The following is a 22,138-nucleotide window of genomic DNA, read 5'->3' as shown; positions in this document are numbered from 1 at the left end:
TCAGCCTGGTTGGGAATGGACACCAAATGCGATGGGCCTTTTCACTGGTTGAGTGGCTCATGTCAAGACATTCCATGGAGTGCCATGATGATGAGATCTTTGCACCATTCAAAAAGAAACCAGCCAAAAATCCCTTGTAGGTAGATCAAAGGGACCGCCACAAAGATGTGGTCATCTGATCCAGACATCCCTCTGCCACTGCTTACAACACGAACCATGACCTTTGACCCTCAACCAGAGACCAGTTTCAGTTCTCCCGTTGGCCCTTTGCTGACATAGCCATGTCTGATAGTCTTTGTGTTGTACTGAGATCAAATGGGCAAAGATGAGAGGTAACGATGCAATGTCAGCAGAGGTACAGGTAACAAAATGTCATGAATGACAGTCACCATCTTCAACCCAGGCTGTGTCAACAGAACGGATCTGATAGTGACATGCCATGTAATGAAGCACAGCCACAACAGGATCTTTTTGAGAGAATAACTTGGAGCGAAACGTTACCCCGATCAGCGTTAGTTTTGAATTATTTCCCCACATTATTGCAGACAGCCAGTGAAGAATAATAGGCTGTGTACATGCAGGTCCGCATAGAGTGATGCTTCTGCAGCAGCTACATGGCTTGGGCAGGGCTTCCTCAGCTGTGGGCCTTTTCGTGCCTTATTTCATTATAACCTTAGATTTTCACCTCGCTGGGAAAGTTTTCTGTCCAGGAGGCCAAAAGAGTGTATGGTGCTGATGATAGTAAACCTGATTCTGATTCTGGTAGGGATCTTTGACATGGGACATTCTTCAGGAATTATGGGGATACCATTTATTAAGGTAAATGAGAGCCAGTATTCATGAACTATTTCAAAACGTGAACTCATATTTCAGTTATGAGTTCAGAGCGAAATTAAAAGCACAACTGCATGAAGAAGCTGCGATGCTCGAGGAGACCTCACAACTGGCTCACAAGCTGGAGGCAGCTCAATGGTTTGTGAACTAGCACCGTGAGACACTCTCATAAACGTCAGCCAGGCAAAAGACAGTGGGGCTCTGGTAATCATCAGTCTAGCCCTCAAACATCTGTGATTCAATGGGACCATTTGTCTGCACTCAAAATAGTAAGGTATGCTTTTATAATGTTGGATTTGCATTCAATCAACATCTGTTATCTCTGTTCTTAAGAGTATAAAAACCTGACATTGAGTTCAGAAAGTTTCTCCAAGAGACTAATTCTCCAGAATGCTCGTCCTGCTGAATAAAGACCTCTTACACCTGCAGCTCCAGTCTCTTGTGTGGCTCATTCACAGTCATAGCAACGCCCAAACATCTGTGCACTGCAGGGTGACAGGAAAGGTCCAAGTGACCCCGTTTCTGGAGCGTAGTTGTGTAGATGGATCAGTTTCCCACCATTTCTGAAGGCACACATCAGCTCGAACTATATGCACCTGTTCCTGAGCTCAGAGTGAATGCTCAATCATTGGGTGGTAATTTGTTAACTGAACCACAGGAGGACTGGATATTGAGCAATGCCCAAATCCAGAGCACTTTACACTGATCCATGTTTAACACCAGAAATCTTTCTTTTCATTTGGGAAAGTGATCCACAGCTGTTGTTTCACAAAGGCCAGAGCTAATATGATCAACCATTGATTTATTTTTAATCTTGTGCACTGAACGACAATTAAATTCTCAAGATCTTCATGATGTGGTGAAAGTAACGGCAGCACAGCCGAGCGGACAAACAGAAACAGAAAATAATGAAAAACAGCTCCTGTTCAGCAGCCACCCCAGAGAGCTGCTTGTAGCTAGACCTCTTTGACAGAGTCACTTAGAAATATTAAGTTATCTGTAAAAGGAAAAAAAATGATGAACAGATTAAATTGATGAAAAGTTACACAATATTTATTGTTTGTTTGCGGATCTCTACACTTGCCACCTTCAATTATCCATTCTTGACTACTTAAAGTCCTGTGCAAAAGTCTTAGGCACATATATATGCCTAGGGCTCCTAAGACTTTTGCACAGTACTGTAAATTTAACAACGTGGAGCGGAGAGTGAGTTTGTAAATCTGGCAGGAGCACAGGGTGTTGGGAATGGCAAGGTGGAGCGCCGTGGAAGGGGTATGGGACAGGGAGTGCCAGGGTAGGGGATGGCACAGGTGCAGACACCCAACCCTGAGACACCAGACAAGGTAATTTAATTTCAAACAATTAGTTTATTGATCATTACAGAATGTCTTTCTGGTGCTTCCCACTCCCTCCCCTCTCCCTCCCCCTTTTCCCAACCATGATTCCCCTCTCCCTGTCCCCTTCCCACTCTCAGTCCACAATAGAGACCCATATCAGAATCAGGTTTATCATCACTCACACGTCAGGAAATTTGTTTTTCTTGCAGCAGCAGTACAGTGCAATACATAAAATCACTACAGTACTGTGCAAATGTCTTAGGCACCTTGGCTATATCTATATATACGAGGGTTGATTGATAAGTTCGTGGCTTAAGGTAGGAGGAGTCAATTTTAGAAAACCTAGCACATTTATTTTTCAACATAGTCCCCTCCTACATCTACACACTTAGTCCAGCGGTCGTGGAGCATACAGATCCCTCCGTAGAAATCAGTGTCTTGAACCTCCAGAAAGTGGTCCACAGCAGGGGCGATTGATAAGTTTGTGGCCTAAGGTAGAAGGAGATGAGTTATACAGCTCTCGTTACATGCACATGCAGTTCAACTCTGAGTGATTATGCAGAAAGTTTGAAGGTCCAAGACGCCAACTTCTACAAAGAAGGGATCCGTATGCTCCACGACCGCTGGACTAAGTGTGTAAATGTAGGAGAGGACTATGTTGAAAAATAAATGTGCTAGGTTTTCAAAAATTGACTCCTTCTACCTTAGGCCACAAACTTATCAATCACCCTCGTGTGTGTGTGTATGTGTATATATTATGTGTGTGTGTGTGTATATATATCACATCACTGATTTGGATGTGAATATACAAGGCAAGGTTAGTAAGTTTGTGGATGATACTTCAAATAGGTGGAGTTGTACATGGTGTAAAAGTTATAAAAAATTACAGGAGGGATCTTGATCAGCTACATATGTGGGCTAAGTTTTGGCAAGTGGGTTTCAATCCAGATAAAGGTGAGGTAGAAACACAGGAGTTACTGCAGATGCTAGAAATCTTGAGCAATACGGGAGCGCAAGAAGAGCCAACTTTACACAGGTCCTCAATCGAAGAGGAAAAAAGCAGCACTTTGCAGCAGTTTTCGGAGTTTAATTTGCGCTCAGTAAATGGGAGTTCAAGAAGAGGCGACTTCACATAGGTCTGCCATTGAAGATTAAAAAGCAGTGCTTCAAGGCACTTTTCAGAGTTTAAACTGTGCCCAGTCAGTAAACAGAAGCACGAGAAGAGACAACTTCACCCAGGGTCCACCACTGAAGATTAAAAAGCAGTGCTTCACAGCAGTTTTTGGAGTTTGAACAGTGCCCAATCAGTGAACTGAAGTGCGAGAAGAAGGGGCAAATTCACAAGTCCACGACTGAAGATTAAAAAAGCAGCACTTTGCGGCAGTTTTCAGAGTTTGAATTGCGCCCAATCAGTGAACGGTATTCATTAGCAAGGGTAAATAAAAATAAGGCAGGGACAAGCAGAGGGGTCGTTGTGCAAGTGGGCTAGTGTTAGAGTAGGGAGGTTTTGCCTTTGCTCATCAGGCTTGGGTGAGGCAAGTATCTGGTAAGTTTTCTTCTTTTTTCATTCTTCATTCCTTGTCTGTTAGGGGACAGTTAGTGCATTGAAAATGGCTCCTGGGGCTGTGTTGTGTTCTTTGTGTGAGATGTGGGAATTCTGGGAATCCAGCCTCCCGGATAACCACATCTGCACTGAGCTGCAGCCCCTCAGAGAATGTGTTAAGGAACTGGACCTACAGCTCAATGACCTTCGGCTCATATGGGAGACTGAGGAAGTGATAGATTGGGATTACAGGGAGGTGGTCACCTCTAGGTTGCAGGAGGCATGTAACTGGGTGACTGTCAGAAGAAAGGGAAATGGGCAGCCAGTATAGAGTACCCCTGTGGTCATTCCCCTCAATAACAAGTACACCATTTTGAATACCATTGAGGGGGGAAGCCGCAGTGACCGAGTCTCCGGCACCGAGTCTGGCGCTGTGCCTCCGCAGGGAAAAGAGCTGAAGAGGACTACACAAACATGAGGAAATCTGCAGATGCTGGAAATTCAAGTAACGCACACGAAATGCTGGTGAACGCAGCAGGCCAGGCAGCATCTCTAGGAAGAAGCACAGTCGACGTTTTGGGCCGAGATCATCAACTGTGCTTCTTCCTATGGATGCTGTCTGGCCTGCTGCATTCCACCAGTATTTTGTGTGTGAAGTGGACTACAGTAGTGATAAAATCATCGTGGACAGAGCTAAGAAATACAAGGGTAGAAGGACCCTGATGGGAGTTATATATAGACCTCTGAACAGTAGCAAAGACGTGGGCTACAAATTACAACAGGAGATAGAAAATGCACATCAAAAGGGCAATATTAAGATAGTCACGGGGGATTTCAATATGGAGGTAGATTGGGATAATCAGGTTGGTGCAGGATCCCAAAAGGAGTAATTTGTAGAGTACCTACAAGACGGCTTTTTAGAGCAGCTTGTGGTTGAGCCCAGTAGGGGCTCAGCTATTCCAAATTGGGTGTTGTGCAACGAACCAGAATTGATTAGAGAGCTTAAGGTAAAGGACCCTTAGGAATCAGTGATCATAATATGATAGAACTCACCCTGCCATTAATGAGAATGAGAGAGAGAGAGAGAATAAGTCAGACATATCAGTATTACAGTGTAGTAAAGGGAATGACAGAGGCATGAGAGAGGAGTTGGTCAAAGTTGATTGGAAGGGAACACTAGCAGGGATGATGGAAGAGCAGCAATGACGGGATTTTCTGGGAGCAATTTGGAAGGCACAGGATAGATAGATCCCAAAGAAGAAGGAGAATTCTAAAAGCAGGATGATGTAACAGTGGCTGACAAGAAAAGTCAAAGCCAACATAAAAGCAAAAGAGAGGGCATATAACAGAACAAAAGTTAGGGGGAAGTTAGAGGACTGGGAAGCTTTAAAAACCAGCAGAAGGCAACTAAAAAAAGTCATAGAGGGAAAAGATAGATGATGAAGGTAAGCAAGCAAATAATATTAAAGAGGATATCAAGAGCTTCTTCAGATACTGTACACAAAGAGGTGAGAGTTGATATCGGACCCCTGAGAAACGATGCTGGAGAGGTAGTAATGGGGGACAAGGAAATAGTGGACAAAATGAATAAGTATTTTGCATCATTCTTCACTGTGGGAAACATTAGCAATATGTCGGAAGTTCAAGATTGTCAGGGGACAGAAGAAAGTGCAGTTGCCATTACTAGGGAGAAGGTGCTTGGGAAACTAAAAGGTCTGAAGGTAGATAAGTCACCTGGACCAGATGGACTATACCCCAGGGTTCTGAACGAGGTAGCTGAAGGGATTGTGGAGGTATTAATATATTAATAATATTTCAAGAATCCACAGATTCTGGCATGGTTCCGGAGGACTGGAAAATTGCAGATGTCACTCCACTCTTCAAGAAGGGAGGGAGGCGGAAGAAAGGAAACTATAGGCCAGTTAGCCTGACTTCAGTGGTTGGGAAAGATGTTGCAGTCCATTGTTAAGGACGTGGTTTTGGGATACTTGGAGGTGCATGATAAAATAGGCCTTAGACAGCATGGTTTCCTACAGGGAAAATCTTGCCCAACAAATCTGTTGGAATTCTTTGAAGAAATAACAAGTGGAATAGACAAAGGAAAATCAGTTGATGTTGTGCACTTGGATTTTCGGAAGGCATTTGACAAGCTGCCGCACATGAGGCCGATAAACAAGTTAATAGAAAGACAGAGCAGTGTCCGATTGACAACAGGCAAAGAGTGGGAATAAAAGGAGCCTTTTCTAGTTAGCTGCCGGTGACTAGTGGTGTTCCACAGGGGTCTGTGTTGGGACCAATTCTTTTTACATTATACGTTAATGATTTGGATGATGGAATTGATGGCTTTGTTGCAAAGTTTGCAGACGATATGAAGATAAGTGGAGAAACAGGTAGTTCCACAAAGGTCCGTGTTATATGTCAATGATTTGGATGACAGAATCAATGTTTTTGTGGCCAAGTTACTGGATGATCTGAAAAATGGGGGAGGGCCAGGGAGTGTTGAAGAAGCAGAGAGGCTACAGAAGGAGCCAGACAGATTAGGAGAATGAGCAAAGAAATGGCAGATGGAATACAGTGTCAGGAAGTGTATGGTCATGCACTTTGGTAGAATTAAAAGCGTGGACTACTTTCTAAATGGAGAAAAGGTTCAAAAATCTGAGGTGCAAAGGGACTTAAGAGTCCATGTGTAGGATTCCCTAAAGGTTAATTTGCAGGTCGAGTCTGTGGTGAGGAAGGCAAATGCAATGTTAGCATTCATTTCAAGAGGACTAGAATATAAAAGCAAGGAAGTAATGTTGAAACTTTATAGAGCACTAGTGAGGCCTCACTTGGAATATTGTGAGCAGGTTTGGGCCCCTTAAAGGATGTGCTGAAACTGGAGAGGATTCAAAGGAGGTTCACGAAAATGATTCCAGGACTGACTATCTTGTCATATGAAGAACATTTGATGGCTCTGGGCCTGTACTCACTGGAATTCAGAAGAATGCGGGCTGACTTCATTGAAACTTATCGAATGGTGAAAGGAGAGGATGTTTCCTATGGTGGGAGAATCTAAGACCAGAGGGCACAGCCTCAGAATAGAAGCGTGCCCTTTTAGAGCAGAGATGAGGAGGAATTTCTGTAGCCAGAGAGTAGTGAATCTGTGGAATTCTTTGACACGGGCAGCTGTGGAGGCCAAGTCTTTATGTATATTTAAGGTAGGGGTTGATAGATTCTTGATTGGTCAGGACATGAAGGGATACAGGGAGAAGTCAGGAGATTGGGGCTGAGAGGAAAAAAGGATCGGCCATGACGAAATGGTGGAGCAGACTCAATGGGCCAAATGGCTTAATTCTGCTCCTAATGGTCTAAGTCAAGCAGCATCTATGAAGGGGAATATTGTGTGCACTTCTGGTCACCTACCTACAGGAAAGCTATCAATGAGATTGAAAGAGTGCAGAGAAAATTTACAGGGACATTGCCAGGACCTGAGGCCCTGAGTTATAGGGAAAGGTTGAATAGGTTCGGATTTTATTCCTTGAAGCATAGGAGAAAGAGAGGAGATATTAGAGGTATACTAAATTATGAGGGGTATAGAGAGAGTAAATACCTGAGGCTGGGCGAAACTAGAACTAAAGGTCATGTTTAGGATGAAAGGTGAAATATTTAAGGGGAACCTGAGAGGGAATTCTTCAGTCATAGGTTGGTGCGAGTGTGAAAAGGGCTGCCAGTGGAAGTATCATATACGGGTTCAAAAGTAACACTTAAGAGAAGTTTGGATAGGTGTATGGATGAGAGAGGTATGGGGGGTTATAGTCCACGTGTGAGTAGATGAGACGAAGCAGAAAAATAGGTTGGCATGGACTAGATGAGCCAAAGGGCCTGTTTCTGTGCTGTAGTGCTCTATGACTCGAGGAATCTAAGTGCGTAATTCGCTGAAAGCATGTTGCAGGTAGTCAGGGTGGTGAAGAAGGCACCAGTCAGGGCATTGAGTATATGGAGTTGGGACATTATACAATTATACAAGATATAATTGCACCTGGAATATTGTGTACAGGTTTATGTTACTCTGTTACAAGAAGGATGTCATTAAATTGGAAAGAGTGCAAAGAAGATTTACAGGAATGTTGCCAGGGTGAAGCCGCAGCCAAGGAAATGGAACCTAGAGCTAGAGGACATAGGATTGGAGGGGAAAGATTTAAAAGGGACCTGGGGGCAACTTCTTCACGCCGAGGGTGATGTGCACATGGAACAAGTTGCCAGAAGTGGTTGAGGTAGGTACAATGACAACTTTTAAAAGGCAGTTGGATAGAAACGCGGATAGAAAAGGTTTCCGAGGAATATGGGCCAAATAAATGCTGGGAAGGAGTAGTGATGAACTTCTTGACAAAGCTTTGTGCAAGTCAAAGGATCTTGGAAAGTCACATCACAAGTACTGGCAAAGAAGGCGTACAGGACACTGCCTCAGTTAGCTGCGGCATAGTGGACAAGGTGCAAGAGTTGAGGTACAACTCTGTAAGATAATGGTTCGAGCACAGCTGGAGCACTGTGTGTCATTCTATTCCCACACGATAGGAAGGAGGTGACTGGACTGGAGAGAGTGCAAAGCGGATGCACCAGAAAGTTGCCTGGGATGCAATGTTTCAGTCATGAGGCCAGCTGGGCTTGTTTGTTATTTCCAAAGATTACAATTGATATGAAACTCTGCTTTAGGAGGAATAAAGATGAAATTTAGCACAGGTAACTTATTTTGAAAGCATCAGGAGAGACAGTAGGGAGATTTAACAACCTATTAGGTGAATGTAGATCTAATTTGCCATGACTAACTTCACTGGCAGCAAGGTTGTGAAAGTAGGTTCTGTAATCATTTTAAAGGGAACCAAATAAATATGTAAAAGATGACATTAACAGAAAAAGGCAGACCTCCTTTGTAACCCAAGTTATGGTTTACTCTGGCTACCCCCAAAACATTTTCTTTCATAGTCCCTAATTAGAAGCACTTTCTTCAACCACCTTGTTACTATTTATATGTTTATAAAAAACTTTATTGATGTTCCCTTCTATGTTCTCTCCTTCAATTCTCCATTCTAACTGTTCAAAGGTGAGGTAATCAGAATTATCCGATAAAACATTGCAAGTCATTCGGCCCATTGTATCTGTGCTTGTTAAGAAAGAGTGACCCCACATTAGGCCCAAATACACAGTAAAGCAGGAGGGACCCACCTGCCACAACTGTTGTTGCCTGTCGTCGAACGTTGTTTTTGTCAGTATATTCACCGTAGTCTAGCTTCCCTTCCACGTAAATCCTTGCTCTGTCCAGTAAAAGAGAGAAAAATAAATCTAAATAAAAGTAATATGATATTCCTAAATTGCAAATTACTGCAGATAGGGGAAATATGAAATAAAACCAGAAAATACTGAAGATACTTCATGGGTCTGTGGAGAGAGAAACACACAGTTAATATTTCAGGGTACTGGCTTTTCATCCATCAAGTCACAGAATAGAAATTACCCCTTTGGCCCCTCCTGCACGGACCAAGAGGCATCCATTTATAATATTGCAATTCTACTTCATGCTCCCCATATTCTCCTCACCTCTCCCAGATTCAAATCTACACACAAGGAGCAACTTACAGCCATCAGCCCAAGGACTTGTGGGATCTGGGAGGCACTGACAGGGAGACAGACAGACCGAGGTCAGCAGCAAACCCAGCTCCATCAAGCAATAGCAGCTCTGCTAGGATTGTTAATGGGCTTGGAGGTGAAGAAATCATCAGGGTCTGATGCGATGTAGCCCAGACTGCCGTGGAAAGCAAAGGATGATAAAATTCACCACTGCCTTCAACGTGACAGGTTATTGAAGGGCAGCAGGGATACGCCATGGTGCAATATAGATAGCATTGAACTATAGCACAGCTACAGGTCTTTCGGTCCAACTAGCCCATGCCAACCACAGTGCCCACCCTGCCAGTCCCAGTTTCCTGTGCTCAGCCCATATCCCTCTGAGCCCTGACCCTCCGTTTACCTATCCAAGTGTTTCTTAAATGATACTATTGTACCTGCCTCAACCACTTCCTCTGGTAGCTCGTTCCATATACACGTCACCCTCTGAGTGAAACAGTTCCCCTCCAGTCCCTTTTAAATCTTTCTCCTCTCATCCTAATCCTATGCTCCCTATTTTTGGACATACCCACTCTAGAGAAAAGACTGTTACCATCCACTCATCAATGCCTCTCATAATTTTAAATAATTCTATAATGTCAACCCTCCTTTTCCTTTATTCCAAAGAATAAAGCCCTGGCCTGGCTGACCCTATGGCTCAGGCTCTTTAGTCCTGGCAACATTTTTCTAGATTTTTCCTGCACTCTTTCCAGTTTAACCACATCTTTCCTACAACAGGATGATCACACTGTACACAGTAGTCCAAGTGCAGCCTCACCAATGATTTATACAACTGTTCAATGCCCTCACTGATGAAGGCCAATTTGCTAAACCTTTTTCTCCATCCTCTCTACCTGTGACGGCATTTTCAACAAATTATGCACTTGTACTTCCAGGTCCCTCTGTTCTATTACACTCCCCAGTGCCCTACCATTTACAGCCCAAGTCCAATGCTTTTTCATACTTACCTACATTAAAATCCTTTTACCGCTCCTTGGCCTACTTTTCTCATTGATCAAGAACCCCTGTAACTATGATAACTTTCCTCACGAACAACACCTCCTAATTTTATGTCACCTGCAACTCACTGACCCAGCTTTGTGCACTTCTATCCAAATCATTTATATAAGTAACAAATAATGAAGATCCCAAACACAAGGAATTCTGCAGATGCTGGAAATTCAAGCAACACACATCAAAGTTGCTGGTGAACACAGCAGGCCAGGCAGCATCTCTAGGAAGAGGTACAGTCGACGTTTTGGGCCGAGACATCAACTGTACCTCTTCCTGGAGATGCTGCCTGGCCTGCTGTGTTCACCAGCAACTTTGATGAAGATCCCAACGTTGACCCCTGTGATACCACTAATCACCAGCCTCCATTCTGAGAAGTAACCTTCAACCACCACCCTCTGCTTCCTACCTCAGAGCCAATTTTGAATCCACTCACAAGCTGACCCGATATTTTAGGATACCTTACCTTCCAGACCAGCCTACCTACCAAGTTGCACCTTTCTGAATACTTTACTAAAGTCCAAATGGACAACATCCACTGCCTAAATGTTGTAATTTACCCACTTCCTCTGGCAGCATTCCATATGCCCACCACTCTCGAGTGAGAAACCTACCCCTCAGAACCCTTTAAATCTTTCTCCTCTCACCTTAAATCTATGCCCTCAAGTTTTAGACTCCCTCAAACTGGGATTAAAAAAAAAACTGACTATTCGGCTTATGACTTTATAAACTCCTACAAAGTCACTCTCAGCTCCCCTATCCAATCTCTCCTTGTAACTCAAGACCTCCCAGTCCTGGCAACATCTTTGTGAATGTCTTCTAACTTAATCTCATCCTTCCTATAACATGTGACCAGAACTGCACACAATACATTTGGTAAATCCTGGCACCAGAGAAACAATGCACCCTCCTGGAATCTTATCTTAAGGCAACAAAAAGGCCATTCAGTCAGCCAGGTTCACTTAAGCTCTGAAGGAGAATTTCACCTCTTTGATTCCTTTTGCCATTGTCTATGCACCAGAGACAATCTACAGCAGCCAATTAATGTACCAACACATCTTTGGGACCTGGACAGGAAGTGGGACACCCAAGATGAACCCACATGGTCACAGGGAGAACGTGTAAACTCCACAGACAGCACCACAGCTCAGGATTGTGGCTGTGAGGCAGCATTACTAACTCCTGGAATATTGTGGCAGGGGAGGGTCGCTACTAGGTGTGGAGGATGTGGAGTCAGTCAGGAAAAGGAGGAGCTGCAGAATTGGTTGAGTGCGTCTTTGCAAAGTCCCCAAGTTCCATAATCCATATTAGTTTTGCGAAGCTGAAGGTGACTCTGTACCATTTCTTCACCCTGAAAGGAGATTCTTAAGTGTCTATGTTTTGTCCAACAGAATAAGTGAGAGAGTCTGGCTCAAGAGAGAAACAATACAAATTATACTGGATGCAAAATCTCATGCAACTGCACCTACCCTTTCTTCACATACTGATAAGCCAAATCTCTCAAACCAGGCCTGAAGATGGAAATTCGGTGCCAAGTTGTCTTCTGGCTGACGTCTCCTGCAATAATTTAGCAACAACTTTACCAAACCATTGTTAGTGCCAAGATGATTGACTGTTCATGATAAGGGCCTTAGATTACATTTCCAACAATCATGATTCAGTTGTGAAAGGGTTATCCAGTTAGACCCACCGAAATGATCTGGGGCTGCTCTAGAAAGCAAAATTCTGACATGGTGCAAGATCCCGGCATCTCACAACCAATGGATCAAATGTAATTAAGAGGAGAATGAGGAGACTATTGAGGGGACTTGACTTTGTACATGTTTCAGGAGGAAATGATAGCAATAAAGATGTATGGAACAGGGAATCAACAAGTCTGATGGAAAGAGCTCATGTAAGGGATTTTGTAAATTATAAATGCAATCTTCAGGTCTTGGTGGCTGCTGTTTTAACATGCCACCTCCTCTTTGATAACTTGAGGTTAACTCCAGGTTTTACCTCAATTGCACACTGAAAATACTCCATCAAGAGGAATCTAGTAGCATGAGGCAGGAGATCAGGAGAAATTTCTTCCCTCAGGCAATGGAGAAGCTCTAGAATTCTCTACCCTGCAGGGGCTGTGGAGAAGTTAGATTAAGTTCTTTCAAAATTAAGGTCAATAAATTTCTGGGCATTAATAAAATCAAGGGACACGTGGATAGTGCTGGAAAGTGGTGGACAGGTAAAAGATCAGCCACAATAGTGACATGAATATACAGAACATGGAGGGACATGGACTTGCGTGGGAGAAGGGATCAGTTTTATTGTGTTTCTATTTCTAGTTTAATTAGTTTGGCACAAAATCATGGGCTGAAGGCCCTGTTCCTGTACTGTATTGCACTGTTCTATGTTCTGCGTTCTAAAACAAGAGGAAGGGTACAGGACTTATAAAGTGAGACTTAGAGAGTGTGGAGCTGGAGGACATTCATTAGAAAACAGACAGAATAGGGTAAGGCTGAGGTCATTAGAACTTGCAAACAGAAAAGAATTGTTTTAAGCCAAAATTCCATTTCACCAGGAACTGAAGAAAATAAGAGTGATAATTTTAAAGCAGTATGTATAGTATGCACTGTGCTTACATTCCCAAATTTTTAACAATGACAAACTGTCACCTATAGGTGGACATTAGACTTGGAGTAATGAGTGATATTCCCAAGCCGTATCCAGGAGAAAACCTCAGGCAGGCCTTTGGTTATTACCTGATGCAAGTGTATCACTGTCTCCAGATCGCCACATTTCATTGGTGGCCAATGAGAAGATTGTTACAGGATTCTTTCCATCAACCTGTCGCATAACAGGATCCTGCCCAACACGGCCGAGCAACTGAACCCGATTCAAGGCTGGAGAGAGACAGACAGAATGACCGAAATTCAAGTAGTCTGCAAAGCAATTCCCATCTGCAACAAGGAAACAACCACCAAGGCACACAAAGCTCAGCATTGCAAGGAACAGGGAGGGAGCTGCTAATAAAACATAAACAGCTTAAATATAATCAAAACAGAAGGACAGACACTGGGTAAAATAAAGTAACAAAGGATATTATATGTATTTCAACATTAAAAATGAATGAAACTATTTACATAGCAAAGCACTGTGTCCATGTTAAGACGTGGCTACATAACACTCAGGATTGAGAAGATAGAGCTGGGAATAGGAGAGAAAGAATAGCAGTACTTGTTAGGGATGAGATGAGGACAGGAGAAAAATACCACACAGCTATTAGTGAAGACAAGAACAGAATCCATCCATATGGCTAGAAATAAAAAATGAAAGCACAAACAAACTAACTGACATTGTTCCCTGCAGATCTAATAGTACAAGCTAAATTGGGGAAGAAATATACCAACGTAGGAGGAAATGAGTAAAAAGCACAAAATAGTAACCATGGAGATTTCAACTACCAAGGACTGAGCGATGGGAATAAGGGAATGAAGCTTCTACAATGCACCAAAGACTGCCTTCAAACTCTATATGCTAAAATTTAGGTCAGAATCAGAATCCATTGAAGCCCTCCGTTGGTTGACCATGAATATTGCATCCTAAATGTCCATGTGATACACAAGCCAGGGCAATACGATATGGAGAGAAAGCTGTTGCCTATGAAGCAGATTTCCCCCTCCCCACGCAGCTAATGAATCCAAGGAACAGCAGAGACCGATACAGTTTGACACCAACAGCGTCACAGGAGTTGTCACTCTGCATTGAACTCAACTTAGGACTGCCTTCAAGACTCCAGCTCTGGATTTTTCTCTCGGGGTTTACTCCCGAAGCCTTCCCCATGAGTGGGTATAGCCATAAGTAGTGAGGTTTGAGCTCAGAGTTTTCCTTCTCCTAGATGAGCTGATAAACATGGCTGACGAGCCCCATCTACCTGAAGGCAACTGGTTTTAAGGCGCCCGTAACCCACGTTTGCCCCTTCACCTGTCAGTGGAAATGGTTCTGCCAGGTTTTGTAGCTAAGCCACATGTGAAGGCCAGGTGATGGACTTGGTTGTCAAAGGCTATTTGAGGCAGACGCTATTGAGAGCATTTAATAGTAGTGGGCACCTATCCCCACTACCCCACCCCGGCTATGACAATCTTAAGGAACAGAACAGGAATCAGTTATATTATTACTGACATATGTCATGAAATTTGGTGTTTACAGCAGTACAGTGTATGACATAAACAATTACAGGAACGAGCTACCAGAAGTGGAAGAGACGAGTACAATTACAACATTTGAAAGGCAGTTCATTGGACAGTTAAATGGATAGAAAAGGCTTAGAGATATAGGTCAAATGGGACTAGCTCGGGACGGGTTGGCATTGGTGGATTGGGTGGAAGAGTCTGTTTCAGTGCTGAATAATTCTACAACTCTGCAATGAAGGAGGATTTGCTATCGGATCAAGTAACGGGGAATGAGTCCAAGCAGGTAAGGAGGTCAAAATACATCCAAGGCATTATAAACCTGTTAGCTTAATACTGGTTTTAGGAAAAATAATGGAATCCCTATTAATTGAGAGATCAAAGGAACATCTACAGAAATCTCATGGCATCAAGTTAAATTTGGGCAAGGAAACCATCTGCTGTTTACCATCTACTGCTCCCTGCCACCTCGCCCCATCAAGCCCCCTCAGCTGGTGAATCAGTGCCACTCCATGCAGAACTCCACTTGGAGGAATCACCGGGAGTAACAAAGGTGCAGAATGTCCTCTGGGCAGAGGACTTCAACAACCATTACCAAGAGTGATGAAGGCCAGCATGCCAAACACTTTCTTCACCACCCTTTCTACCCGCAGCATCACTTTACCTGTATTTCTAGGTCTCCCTGTTCTACAACACCCCTTAATATCCGACTATTCATCATGAAAGTCCCATCCTGGTTTGACTTCCTGGAATGCCACACCTTGCACCTATCTGAGTTGAAGGTTATTTGCCAAACCGCAGTCGACTTACCAAAGTGATCAAGATCCCCAGCAATTTTTGATAACTTTCTTCACTGTCTATGACACCACCTATTTTAGTATCATCCACAATTCTTTAGAAAGTGAAATCAAGCTAGGACTTTTACAGTAAACGGTTGCGTAGAACAGAGGGACCTTGATGCACATGGTTCCCTTAAGTGAAGTCTCAGGTAGACAGGATGGTGAACAAGGCTTCATCAGTCAGGACACCGAGTATTGGAGCTGTGATGTTATGTTGCAATTAAACAAGACATTGGTAAGACTGCACTGGAAGTATTGTGTACCATTTTGGTTACCCTATTTTAGAAAAGCTGTCATTAAGCTGGAAAGAATGCAAAGAAGATTTACAAGAATGTCGCCAGGACTCAAGGCCCTGAGTTATTGAAAGAGATTGGGTAGGCTAAGGCTTTATTCACTGGATCCTGGGGGCTGAGGGGTGACTTTGTGGAAGAGTATAAAATCATGAAGGCTATAGATTGAATGAATGCACATAATCTTTTTCCCAGGTAAAGAGGAACAAAAACCAGAGAGCACAGGTTTAAGGTTAGAAGCAAAAGATTTTAAAAGGGCCCAGAGGGGCAACTTCTTCACACAGTGTGTATATGAAACAAGCTGCCAGAGGAAGTGGTGAAAGACACTAAAACAGGTACATAGATAACTACATAAGAATATAAGAAATAGGAGCAGGAGTAGGCCATCCGGCCCATTAAGCCTATTCTGCCACTCAATAAGGTCACGGCTGATCTGGCCGTGGACTCATCTCCACCTATCCGCCTTTCCCTCATAACCCTTAATTTCCATGCTATGCAAAAATCTATCCAACCTGGTCTTAAATACTGTATATTTAATGAGGTAGCTTCTACCGCTTCCCTGGGCAGAAAATTTCAGATTCATTACTCGCTGGCAAAGGTAGTTTCTTCTCACCTCTATCCTAAATCTATTCTCCAAAATCTTGAGGCCACGTCCCCTAGTTCTAGCCCCACTTATACTTGTAGAAACAACTTAGCTGCCTCTATCTTATTTATCCCTTTGTAATTTTGTATGTTTCTATAAGATCTCCTCTCATCCTTCTGAATTCCAGTGAGTACAGTCCCAGGCGACTCAATCTCTCCTCATAGGCTAACCACATCAACTCTGGAATCAACTAGTAAATCTCCTCTGCACCACCTCTAAAGCCAGTATATCCTTCCTCAAGTATGGAGACCAGAACTGCACACAGTACTCCAGGTGCAGCCTCACCAGTACCCTGTATAGTTGCAGCATCGCCTCCCTGGTCTTAACTTCAATCCCTCTAGCAATGAAGGCCAACATTTCATTTGCTGTCTTGATAACCTGTTGCATCTGCAAACCAACCTTTTGTGATTCATGCACAAGCGCTCCCAAGTCCCTCTGCACAACAACACGCTGCAATCTTTTGCCATTTAAATAATAATCTGGTCGTCTAGTTTTCCTTCCAAAGTGGATGACCTCGCATTTACCAACATTGTACTCAGTCTGCAGGACCCTTGCTTACTCACTTAACCCATCTATATCCCTCAGCAGACTCCCCACATCCTCTGTACAATTTGTTTTTCCACTCAGTTTTGCAAACTTAGAAATGCTACACTTGGTCCCCTCTTCCCAGCACCGATCCCTATGGCACTCCACTCCTCACTGACTGCCAACCAGAGAAGCAGCCACCCATGTATTCCAACACTCTGCTCTCTATCGATTAACCAATCCTCTATCCATGCTACATTACCCCCAATTCCATGCATCCTTATCTGATGTTTAACTCTTTTATGTGGCACCTTATCAAACACCTTCTGGAAATCCAAGTATACAGCATCCATCTGTTCTCCTTTATCCACTGCTCTCATTGTATCTTCAAAAAATTCCAGTAAGTCTGTCATCAGGATCTGTCCTTCCTGAATCCATGCTGTGTCTGCCTGATGGAACTCCTTCTATCCACATGTCTCGCTAGTTCTTCCTTAACGATAGCTTCAATCATTTTCCTGACCACAAACATTAAACTAACTGGTCTATAGTTAATCTCCTTTTGCCAACATTTTTTTAAACAGTGGCGAGACATCTGCTGTCTTTCAATGGGTCCTACCCAGAGTTCAGAGGATCTTTTCACGATGGGATATGCTCAAACACGGACAAATGGGACTGGTTTAGATGGGTACCTTATTTGGCATGGATAAGTTGGGGCAAAGAGCCTGTTTCTATTCTGTATTGCTGTATGACTCTATGAAATTTCAGATTGACAAAAACCTCGCACTCACATCTTTCCAGTACAAAGGTGGAGGAGTCAGTCGCCTGATGTCTCACCAGCTGTCGAACAACCTGCAAGAAAGTGCATGCAATCAAAATCATCATCAGTCTGACCTCAGACAAATAGACAAGAGTCAGATAGAATGAAACCCAGACCATCAATCAGCCAAAGTTTATCCAACCATAACATTGCTTTGTGTGGCACTTTAATTATACTCAAATGGATGGACTCAGAACAGACTGGCTGCTCCGTTGGGCATGCTAGAGGCACTATGGACCACCAGCAGCAAAAGTGTACAACATCACAATCTCAAACCCCAAGGTTCAATCGATCATTACTCAAGCCCGGAGTCTGAGGAGTCTGGGCATCCTGGGAGCAGTGCCAGGCATAATGCACCATGAACTAGAAGTAGCTGAAGCTGTCAAGTACTGCTTGAAGTAGCTTGGATGTTGAATAGTGGCCTTCGATGGTGACCTCACAACCAACTAACCAGATAGGTGAGGAAGAATTAAACAGAAGGCTTTAGGAACATCCCCATCCTCAACGATACCAGAGCCAGCAGGCCAGTGCTACAGAAAAGGCTGAAGCTTTAACAACCATGTTCAGGAAAAGCAGTTGGATAGGTGATCCATCTCTGGTTCTTCTTGAGATCCCTTCTATCATAGATGTCAGACCAGTCAGGTCTATTTATTCCATAAGACCAGAAGATATAGGAGCAGAATTGGGCCATTTGGCCCATTGAGTCTGTTCCAACATTCAATCATGGCTGGTTTTTTTTCCCAACAACATTCTCCAACCTTCTCCCTGTAACCAATCAAGAACTATCAATCTCTGCCTTTCACCGCTCTCTGTGGCAATGAATTCCACAGATTCATCATCCCCTGGCTGAAACAGGGCTTCCCAACCTGTAGTCCATGGGCCAAACGGTTAGTGGTAGGGGTCTATAGCATAAAAAAGTTTGGGAACCCCTGGGCTAAAGTAATTCCTCCTCATTTCTGTTCTAAAGGGACATCCTTCCATTCTGAGGCTGTGCCCTCAGGTCCTAGACTTCCCCACTATAGGAAACATTCTCTCCACATCCATTCTATCAAGACCTTTCAATATCCGATAGGTTTCAATGAGATCCCCCCTCCCACTTTATCAGAGACATCAAACGCTCCACACATGTTAAACTTTTCATTCCAGCATCATTCTTTGAACCTCCTCTGGACCCTCTCCAGGACCAGCACCTTTCCTTAGGTTCAGGGCCAAAAAATGCTCACAGTATTCCAAATGCAATCTGACCTTATAAAGCCTCAGCAGTACACCCTTGAGCTTCTGTTGTAGTCCTCTCAAAGTAAATGCTTACATTGCATTTGCCTGCTTTGCTACTGACTCAACCTGCAAGTTAATATTGAGGGAATCCTGAAGGACACCAAAGTCCCTTTGCACCATTTAGAAAGTAGTCTGCACCTTTATTCTTCCTAACAAAGTGCATAACCCCACACTCCCCTACATCTGCCTCTTTTTTGCCCACTCTCCCAATCTGTCCAAGACTTTCTGCAGATTCCCTGCAGCTGTATCACTTCCTTCCCTCCACCTATCTTTGTATTTTCTGTGAACTCAGCCACAATGTCATCAGTTCATTCACCCAGACCATTAACGTACAAAGTGACTGACAACTGCTGCAGGAACACCACCAGTCACTCGCAGCATTCCTGAGAAAGGCCTCTTTCTCCCCGCTCCCCGCTCTCTGCCTTCTGCCAATCAGCCAGTCTTCTGGCTGCCAGAACCAAAACATTGCCTCTGACACCACAGACTCTTGTTTAGCAGCCTCGTTTCTGGCACCTTCTGAAAATCCAAGTAACATCCAGCAACCCTTCTTCATCTAACTTACTTATTATCTTCTCACAGCATTATGAGAGATTAGTCAGGCAAGACCCCCCCCCCTATTGAAACCATGCTAACTTCGTCCTATTTTATCAAATATTTCCAAGTACCCTGAAACTTCATCCTTAATAACGGCCTCTATGGCTTACCAACCAACCACCGAAGTCAGGTCAACTGTCCTATAATCTCCTGTCCTTTGTCTCCCTCCTTTCTTAAAAAGTGAAGTGACATTTGTGATTCTCCAGTCCTCCAGAATCTAATGATCCTTGAAAGATCTCTACTAATGTCCCCATAATCTCTTAAGCTACCTCTTTCAGGATCTAGTCCATCTTGCCCAGGTGATTTATCCACCTTCAGGCCTTTCACTTCCCCAGCACCTTCTCCTTAGTACAGGCCACTACACTCACCCTTTCCCTGACTCTCTTGAACTTCTGTTATGTTATCAGTGTTTTCCACGGTGAAGACTGATGCAAAGTACGTAATTAACTTCTCTACGATTTGCCTGTTCCCCATTACTACTTCTCCAACATAATTTTCAAACAGTCTAAAGTCCACTCTCATCTCTCTCATATCCTTCATGTATCTTAAAAAATTCTGGAATCTTCTTTTATATTATTAGCTAGCTTAATTTAATCATAGCATGTTATAGCATAATTTAATTATCCTTAGTTGATTTTTAAAGGCTTTCTACTTTCCTTCACCATACTGTATGCCTTCTCTTTTGCTTTTATGCTGTCTCTGACCGGGAAGCAGCCAATATGTCGTTCTCCCCCCCCCCCCCCACTACACACACACACACACACACACCCACCCACACACACCTTTTCAAGAAAGGCAGCAAGGAAAAGCCTGGTAACTCTAGTCCTGCAAGCCTAGTAGTTTTAGAAATTGGATCACCCACATCTCAGGAATAGTTAAGGATAGACAATGAATATTGGTCTCGCCAGTGATGCCCAGTCCGTGAAAAATGAATGAAAAAATACTGTACAGAACCTCTCTCACTCCCCATCACACAGTTTGACCAGCACAAACCTTCCCACTGTCTAACAGCTCCAAAAACAAACCACCAAACTCAAAGAGGCCTTGTCATGGTAACAAAGGAACTGGGTGAGAAAGTCTGGATACAAACAAGCTGATGATCAGTGTAGTCTGAAAGAGTTACAAGCAGCACCAATTTAGATCGACAGAGATAAAAAATATTTAAAATTTTTAAATAGGAAACTTACCTTGAATATACAGCCATGCAACATCTTTTGGTGCTCTGGTTGTTTTCTGCAAAGAGTTAAGGAGGGCATTTTTAAAAAACGTAGCATATGGAGAGTACTTTGTGACATCAATTATTGCACAGCAGTGAATTGAATTGAATTGAATTGACTTTATTTCTTATATCCTTCACATACATAAGGAGTAAAAATCCTTACGTTACATCTCCACCTAAATGTGCAAATTATAATAATTTGTAATAAATAGTATGTACAGTAAGATATACAACAGAACAGTGTGGGATTCAAACAATTTAGTATTCAAATCTGAGTACCTCAGAGGATTATGGACAGAGACAAAGGGTCTCGGCCCAAAACGTCGACTGTACCTCTTCCTAGAGATGCTGCCTGGCCTGCTGCATTCACCAGCAACTTTGATGTGTGTTGTATGGACAGAGACAATTCACTAACATTCATTTACACTCCATCCCAGGTAGCTACAATACCTTCAACTATTAGCACATTATCTTTGCAAGTCCAATACAAATTGTCTGTCACTGCAGATTCAGACCATCGGTAACAGTGCAAGTCGCAAACTTGCAGTCCACAGATGAAGGGAAATTCCAGTGAAGTATTCTGGATGTGGGAAATTGAAGAAGGCCATGGAGCTGTTTGACTCAGCTCTGCCAAACTACAAGACAAGAGCTGATCGGATTATTGGTTTCATCTCATTTACGGCTTGATCCCCAACACTTCAAGTATACCTCTCAGCCTGAATGATTCTTAACACAGCATCCCTCTCGGGGGTTGGCCATAACACCAAAACCTGACATTTCTCAAAAGAGCAACAGATCAGCATTGGGATTAAATTATTACTACTGTTTAGAGAAGCTGGGGCTCTTGGAAATGAAATGGTGACCACCAGGCAAGGAAATGGCATAGGAACATCTGTTGCTAAACGATTCACCACAAAATTAGAGGATGTCTGAAAAATGAAATGAACTCCAGTGGAGCCTCAATAGAATGAACAAGTCTCCCAAAGTACTTGCGATATCGGGAGCTCGCCAGATCCACGCTTATTTGGCAGACACAGACACAAACCCTCAGTCTCTCCCCGTGGATCAGACACAGACCCGGACCGTCAGTCACTCCCTGTGGATCAGACACAGACCTGGACCGCCAGCCTCTCCCCGTGGATCACGCACATACCCGGAGTATCTCCCGTGGATCAGACACAGAGCTTCAACCCCTTCCCCGGTCCCGCCACTCGTGTTGCAAAAACACCGGAACCGGAATTTACGTTTATTAGCAGACCCAGCCCCTCAGTCGCTCCCCGTGGTTCAGACACAGATCCGGTAAATTCGTTCCGCCGCTCGTGTTCCGAAAAACCGGAACCGGAATTAACGTTTGTTTTCTGCGGTTAGAGTCGGAGGGATGGTGGGATATAGCTTTGACGTTACT

General features: G+C 43.5%; 2 protein-coding genes across 4 annotated transcripts in view; one reads left to right on the top strand and one right to left on the bottom strand.

Annotated features, from left to right (window-relative positions):
* Positions 1-1,626: 1,626 nt before the first annotated feature.
* Positions 1,627-22,048, bottom strand: ssbp1 (single-stranded DNA binding protein 1). Of its 3 annotated transcripts, none has more exons than XM_072249241.1 (7): positions 21,978-22,048; positions 20,702-20,747; positions 17,617-17,677; positions 13,104-13,244; positions 11,835-11,922; positions 8,917-9,005; positions 1,627-1,831 (listed from the first exon to the last, which is right to left on the bottom strand). In XM_072249241.1, exons 2-7 carry the CDS (start codon positions 20,723-20,725, stop codon positions 1,791-1,793), a joined length of 444 nt encoding a protein of 147 aa, XP_072105342.1. In that variant the 5' UTR covers positions 20,726-20,747; positions 21,978-22,048; the 3' UTR covers positions 1,627-1,790. The 3 variants fall into 3 exon arrangements, with proteins under 3 accessions (XP_072105342.1, XP_072105341.1, XP_072105343.1); XM_072249240.1 differs by lacking the exon at positions 21,978-22,048 and adding an exon at positions 21,887-21,971; XM_072249242.1 differs by lacking the exon at positions 21,978-22,048 and adding an exon at positions 21,849-21,940.
* The window catches only part of prim1 (DNA primase subunit 1), a 33,749-nt gene continuing 33,638 nt past the window's right edge, over positions 22,028-22,138 (top strand). The window contains exon 1 of the mRNA XM_072249239.1: positions 22,028-22,114. The gene's annotated coding sequence lies outside the window, so the exon portion shown is untranslated. The remainder of the gene's footprint in view (positions 22,115-22,138) is intronic.

Source organism: Mobula birostris, chromosome X, assembly GCF_030028105.1.
Source record: "Mobula birostris isolate sMobBir1 chromosome X, sMobBir1.hap1, whole genome shotgun sequence".
Taxonomy (NCBI): Eukaryota; Metazoa; Chordata; class Chondrichthyes; order Myliobatiformes; family Myliobatidae; genus Mobula; species Mobula birostris.
This window is presented reverse-complemented; position numbering and strand designations above follow the sequence as displayed.